Below are 6,670 nucleotides of genomic sequence, written 5' to 3'. Positions count from 1 at the left end.
CTACACGCTGTATTAGGCTATATAATGACTAATAAATTACAGAACGTTTAGCAAACACTGAGGAATAAAAAAAAAAAAAAAAAAGAGAGAGAGAGAGCCTCCATAGCATAGCATAACGGAGGTAAACAGCAAAGATAAGCTTTTCAAAATTAAAAAAAGAAAAGTAAAACTAAACTTGCTGCCGGTGACAGTGCTTGCATGTTTTTTTCCCCCCACAAGAATACCAACATGTTCACCTTCTCTGGTTTAAGTAAATATAATAGTAAATATAACCAAAACAGGTTATTATAATTTTTATATGAATAATAAAATAAATATAAGGAAAACTCGCCCACTCGATTTTGTAATATTCTTTAATTTTTTATTCTGTATGAAAAGGTGCATTCCATGTGGAGATGGCGAGTCAGCGTCGGCATTCGGCAACCTCATCTTTGCACCCGACACTGACTCAGAAAGCACTAGTTTATTAATAAATAATTAAAATGTCTTCTTTTCCCTCCGACACGCTCATAATCACTTTGCCGGTGCTTTGAGGCAATTATGCGCAAGCTTAAGCTCTAGCCTATGCCTATATTGAAGTATATGGTTAATATATTATTATATTAATTTTTCCCCCGACACGTTCATAATCACTTTGCCGGTGCTTTGAGGCAATTATGCGCGAGCTTAAGCTCTAGCATATGCCTATATTGAAGTATATGGTTATCAATTTAATATAACGTGCAACTAGTTGACTAGAAAAATCTTTAGTAGAGGGCAGGCCTATACTTGGGAAGCTCTCCATTTTTAAAATAAAATGCTATAGCCTAATGACATTACGAAAAGTGCGACAGCTGCAAATCACGTCGTTATTGCACTGCACGAGTTATGCATGCATAAGGAGTCAAATGTTGTTTTTGTTTTTTTATCACCTTAATTAGATTATGAAGAATGATTTGTTGATCTGGCTTTCCCTTTAATACATACCTTCGGCAATATATTTTTCAATTACTTTCAAAAAGTGGTAGGGACAATATCGACCCTGGCAAAAAGTGGTGGAGACATGTCCCACCCGTCCCACCCGCAAATTACGCCTATGATTAGTATGTATATTACTATATTAGTATGTCTGTGATACATTACTCAACACTGCAAAAACACGTTGTAACTAAGTTAGAAACCTTTGAAGCTCCCCTGAGCGCAAATACAAATATGCTGATCGGGTCAGTCGCATTGGTGCTCCTAAGTATTTTTCATAGTCGCACGCAGTAGTTTTCAGTCGCAAATGCACTGCTTCTCACGCAGGGCTGGGCATCAGCTCACATGCTACGTTTTTTTCTCGCGCTACCCCATCTCCACCCCCAATCATTAGAGCTGTTTCGTTTTGTCTTGGACAGCGCATACATGACAATTTTTTGAAATAGCACCATTCTACTAAATAAAATTGATTTCAAATTTAATTCAAGCACTTTCAAGGACCTATATTTGTTTTCAAGTACTTTCCAGGCCTTGAATCCATGTGTCTGATATTCAAGTACTTTCAAGAAGCGTGGGAACCCTGTTTAAAATAAAGTATATTCTGTTTCAGTGTGCAAAAGTCTTACCGGGCTCTCTGCATTGCTCCAGATGATTTGTGTAAGGTGCTGCTGGAGGTCTGAATCTAAAGGAGCACCAGTAACTTCCCAAACCTCACTGAGGCACTCTCTCAGCCTCTTCAGCCAAATAGTAAACACTACAAAGAAAACACATATGCATACAACTTTAGTCACCGCAGTCATGCACAGACCCAGCAATATACAGAATGACGCATGAGGATAGAGAGCTTGTACCTTGAAAAACATAGTAATGACAGTCAAGCTTTTCTTCACAAAGAGCTGAGATGAAGGGGAACAACCCATTCAGGAGAAGACAAGTCTGATAAAACAAAAGAAAGAGTAAGTAATTATATGTTCCACTTTGGATCATTCTTAGAAAAAGCAGTCTATGCGCTGCTTGCATACCCCTTGGTTGCTATGGTGACTGACAAGAATGTCATTTCTGCAGCAAGTTAACAACCCCCTGCATACAGCCAGTCTGTCCACTCCGTCCTGACGTCTGGGACGACAGTCCACCTGTAGCTCACCTACCGTCAATCTCCACGGTTCTGAGACATACAACATTCACATATCACAAAAGACCGGCAACTATCAAAGCAAACTAGTTAGTTAATTGTACATTATAGATCAAGAAAAGACATTTATATTGTCATATTGTTACAAAAAAAATTTACATTTCAAATAAAGCTTTCTATTTATCAAAAGCAACACAAACATTTTCAACACTGATAATAATAAGAAATGTTTTTCAGCAACAAATCAGAATAAACAGAGATAAAATGTAAAAAAAAATTAAAATTTAAATAAAAATAAATAAATAAATACAATTAAAATTTAACTTTGCCTTTACAGGAATAAATTACATTTTAAAATACATAAAAAAGTATTACAATTTAAATAAAAAAATAAATATTACAATTTCATTGTATCTTTTTTTACTGTATCTTTTATCAAATAACACACATTCAAAAACATGATTTTTTTTCAAACAAATCTTACAACCGCAATATTTTAAACGGTAGTCATATGCCTTTAAACGGATAGTTCACCCAAAAAATGAATTACTCAAGTCGTTCCAAACTCATAAGACCTTTGTTCATCTTCAGAACACAAATTAAGATATATTTGATGAAATCCGAGAGCTTTCTGACCCTCCATAGACAGCAATGCAACTGACACGTTTAAGGCCCAGAAATCGTTAAAATAGCAGCATTCTTACACCGTTTCCAAATTCAAATTCAAGCACTTTCAAGGTGCATATTCAAGCTTTTCCAGCACTTTAAACTGTGGTAAAAATTACAGCTTTACACACACACACACTTGAGTTTTTCCCTTTAAATCAGATGTTACTGTGCTATTAAAAACCACCGGTCTGGATAGCATATAGCATTGCATAATATAAATAGCCAACATACAGTATATAAATTATAAAAATAAAAAATAAAGAATTTACAGGGTATCTGCAGGATTTTTTAAAATAATATTTAAGGCTTTTTACCTTGCAAAAATAAAATAAATACTGTATGAGTGGGGTAGGGCAATGTCTATTGTAACATATTAAACCATAAAATGACTTTAAAAAACGTGATTTGCAGTTCAAATACAAATAGAAAGAGTTGTATAAAGTGACAAACCTCAAATTGACAAACCTCAGCCCTTAAAATATTTTTTAAAAATCAAGAAAATTTCCCAAAAAGGTCCATCGCCCAACACAAAATTAATTTGCTGAATGCATAAACTGTATTTTCCTGCACTCAAACCTGCCAATCTAAAGGAAACATTGTGTATGGCGTTTGAGGTCATTTGTGAATTACCATAGACTTATAGTCTAAATAAAACAATTTGCAACTATTACTGTTATTACACTTGTATACAAAACTTTGTATTATGCTTGTTATAGAGTGCGTGGCGTCACGTGCTCTACCGCCGGTGGCAGTAGACAATGTGACGCGGTTGTCACGGCAACCGTCACAGCCCTAGTAGTTGCGTTGCTGTCTATGCAGGGTCAGAAAGCTCTCGGATTTCATCAGAAATATCTTAACTTGTGTTCCAAAGATGAACGAAGGTCTTACAGGTTTGGAACGACATGAGGGGGAGTAATTAATGACAGAATTTTCATTTTTGGGTGAACTATCCCTTTAAGTACCAATTAAATACTCTAGCTGACCTGTGTTGGTGATTTGCAGCAGACTCCAGGCAGCTGATCCTGCACACTGACTGTCTGTCGCTGTAGTGAGCAGCATTGCAACCGCAGTGCCAGCCAACAAACGTGTATCTCTGCTGGAAACCTGAGAAACACCATTAAATGACACAAAATTAGACTGCTAGATACAATCATTTTAGTTTTTTCCAAACATACAGTTGCGACCACAAGCACCAACCTCTCCTAAGATAACGCTCATCAGGAACTCCAAAATATCTCTCAAACTCATATTTGCACTTTCCTTACTGTAGACCATCAGGGCCACCTGACCAGGTAGCAACTGAAACACCTGCAAACAAACCTGAGAACAACACAACAAGAGCTGTGAGGATGCAGATTCACATCAGCTGTTGTTAATCAATAACTAGATTTCCACCTTGACAGTCTGATAGCACAGTGGCCCATTTCTGGTTGCTTCATCTGACATAACAGCAGGAATCAGCTCGGCGACTTTATTAAGCAGAGCGCTGCATTCTGCTTTGAGAACCTCTCGTCCCGTAGTGATGTCCTCCAGGAACATACAGACTGCCATAGGACACACACCACAACTATTACAACACAACAGACATGACTACAGATGTCTGTACAGTAGTAGCGAACCGATGCGGCATTTTCTGTCAGCTTCTGCAAGAAAATCCTTAGCGTGTCTTTGACATCACATGATATTTGATCTTCTGAAACGACAGATTTCATAACTGCATCAGCTTGTCCCGAGGAAAAAATGAAAATCGTCATAGTTGCGAGCTTCAGACTTGTGTACACAGCTCCATGTGTATTGTGTAAACTCCATCTCATTCTACAGCGAGTGTCACGTACATGATTAGCGCACTCCAGCGCCCCTACCGGCGCGACTGTATGGCTAATACAGTATCAGTCTGTAAACGCAGTCTTTGATGCTGCAATACGTTTTTAAAATGAACAGTCCTTGAATCCAAATGAACAATTACTTGCCATGCTTCCCATATGACTGGGCTAAAGGTGGGAGCTAAAAAGCGGCAATAGTTTAATTGAATGCTGCATTAGCTTTCAAGAAGTCAGTTTGTTTTATGCTGGCTTAGCTAACAGAGCATGTACCTGTTATCAGTGTTGGGGAGTGACTAGTTACATGTAGTAAATGTTGGGGAGTGACTAGTTACATGTAGTAAGTGTTGGGGAGTGACTAGTTACATGTAGTAAGTGTTGGGGAGTGACTAGTTACATGTAGTAAGTGTTGGGGACTGCTCATCCCAAATCAAGTTAAAGTGCACTTGAAAAAAGAATAACAAAACAGCATGCAACAGTACTTTTGAACAGTAAAATATTGTTGAATGCATCTCTCTGCTCCCTAAGTTACCTGGCATTTTCTGTCAGCTTCTGCAAGAAAATCCTTAGCGTGTCTTTGACATCACATGATATTTGATCTTCTGAAACGACAGATTTCATAACTGCATCAGCTTGTCCCGAGGAAAAAATGAAAATCGTCATAGTTGCGAGCTTCAGACTTGTGTACACAGCTCCATGTGTATTGTGTAAACTCCATCTCATTCTACAGCGAGTGTCACGTACATGATTAGCGCACTCCAGCGCCCCTACCGGCGCGACTGTATGGCTAATACAGTATCAGTCTGTAAACGCAGTCTTTGATGCTGCAATACGTTTTTAAAATGAACAGTCCTTGAATCCAAATGAACAATTACTTGCCATGCTTCCCATATGACTGGGCTAAAGGTGGGAGCTAAAAAGCGGCAATAGTTTAATTGAATGCTGCATTAGCTTTCAAGAAGTCAGTTTGTTTTATGCTGGCTTAGCTAACAGAGCATGTACCTGTTATCAGTGTTGGGGAGTGACTAGTTACATGTAGTAAATGTTGGGGAGTGACTAGTTACATGTAGTAAGTGTTGGGGAGTGACTAGTTACATGTAGTAAGTGTTGGGGAGTAACTACCTACATGTAGTAAGTGTTGGGGACTGACTAGTTACATGTAGTAAGTGTTGGGGAGTAACTACTTTGGGGAGTAACTACTTACATGTAGTAAGTGTTGGGGATGTAGTAAGTGTTGGGGAGTAACTAGTTACATGTAGTAAGTGTTGGGGAGTAACTACTTACATGTAGTAAGTGTTGGGGATGTAGTAAGTGTTGGGGAGTAACTAGTTACATGTAGTAAGTGTTGGGGAGTGACTAGTTACATGTAGTAAATGTTGGGGAGTGACTAGTTACATGTAGTAAGTGTTGGGGAGTAACTAGTTGGGGAGTAACTAGTTACATGTAGTAAGTGTTGGGGAGTAACTACTTACATGTAGTAAGTGTTGGGGATGTAGTAAGTGTTGGGGAGTAACTAGTTACATGTAGTAAGTGTTGGGGAGTAACTACTTACATGTAGTAAGTGTTGGGGATGTAGTAAGTGTTGGGGAGTAACTAGTTACATGTAGTAAGTTTTGGGGAGTGACTAGTTACATGTAGTAAGTGTTGGGGAGTGACTAGTTACATGTAGTAAGTGTTGGGGAGTAACTACCTACATGTAGTAAGTGTTGGGGACTGACTAGTTACATGTAGTAAGTGTTGGGGAGTAACTACTTTGGGGAGTAACTACTTACATGTAGTAAGTGTTGGGGGTGGAGGAAGTGTTGGGGAGTAACTAGTTACATGTAGTAAGTGTTGGGGAGTGACTAGTTACATGTAGTAAGTGTTGGGGAGTGACTAGTTACATGTAGTAAGTGTTGGGGAGTAACTAGTTGGGGAGTAACTAGTTACATGTAGTAAGTGTTGGGGAGTAACTACTTACATGTAGTAAGTGTTGGGGATGTAGTAAGTGTTGGGGAGTAACTAGTTACATGTAGTAAGTTTTGGGGAGTGACTAGTTACATGTAGTAAATGTTGGGGAGTGACTAGTTACATGTAGTAAGTGTTGGGGAGT

The 6,670-nt window shown here is 38.4% G+C and overlaps 1 protein-coding gene across 1 annotated transcript in view; it reads right to left on the bottom strand.

Moving 5' to 3' along the window:
• LOC107597327 (uncharacterized) overlaps positions 1-5,288 on the bottom strand; it is a 20,102-nt gene extending 14,814 nt beyond the window's left edge. The window contains exons 1-7 of the mRNA XM_016288341.1: positions 5,111-5,288; positions 4,154-4,325; positions 3,956-4,078; positions 3,742-3,862; positions 1,980-2,122; positions 1,809-1,893; positions 1,584-1,711 (exon numbers count right to left, since the gene is read on the bottom strand). Of these exons, the coding sequence (XP_016143827.1) occupies positions 1,584-1,711; positions 1,809-1,893; positions 1,980-2,122; positions 3,742-3,862; positions 3,956-4,078; positions 4,154-4,325; positions 5,111-5,241 (903 nt within the window). The 5' untranslated portion in view covers positions 5,242-5,288. The remainder of the gene's footprint in view (positions 1-1,583; positions 1,712-1,808; positions 1,894-1,979; positions 2,123-3,741; positions 3,863-3,955; positions 4,079-4,153; positions 4,326-5,110) is intronic.
• Positions 5,289-6,670: the final 1,382 nt, after the last annotated feature.

The sequence above is a fragment of the Sinocyclocheilus grahami genome, unplaced genomic scaffold (assembly GCF_001515645.1).
Source record: "Sinocyclocheilus grahami isolate Dianchi unplaced genomic scaffold, SAMN03320097.WGS_v1.1 scaffold230.1, whole genome shotgun sequence".
Classification (NCBI taxonomy): domain Eukaryota; kingdom Metazoa; phylum Chordata; class Actinopteri; order Cypriniformes; family Cyprinidae; genus Sinocyclocheilus; species Sinocyclocheilus grahami.
Note: the sequence above shows the minus strand (reverse complement) of the source record. Positions and strands in the feature narration are given on the sequence as shown.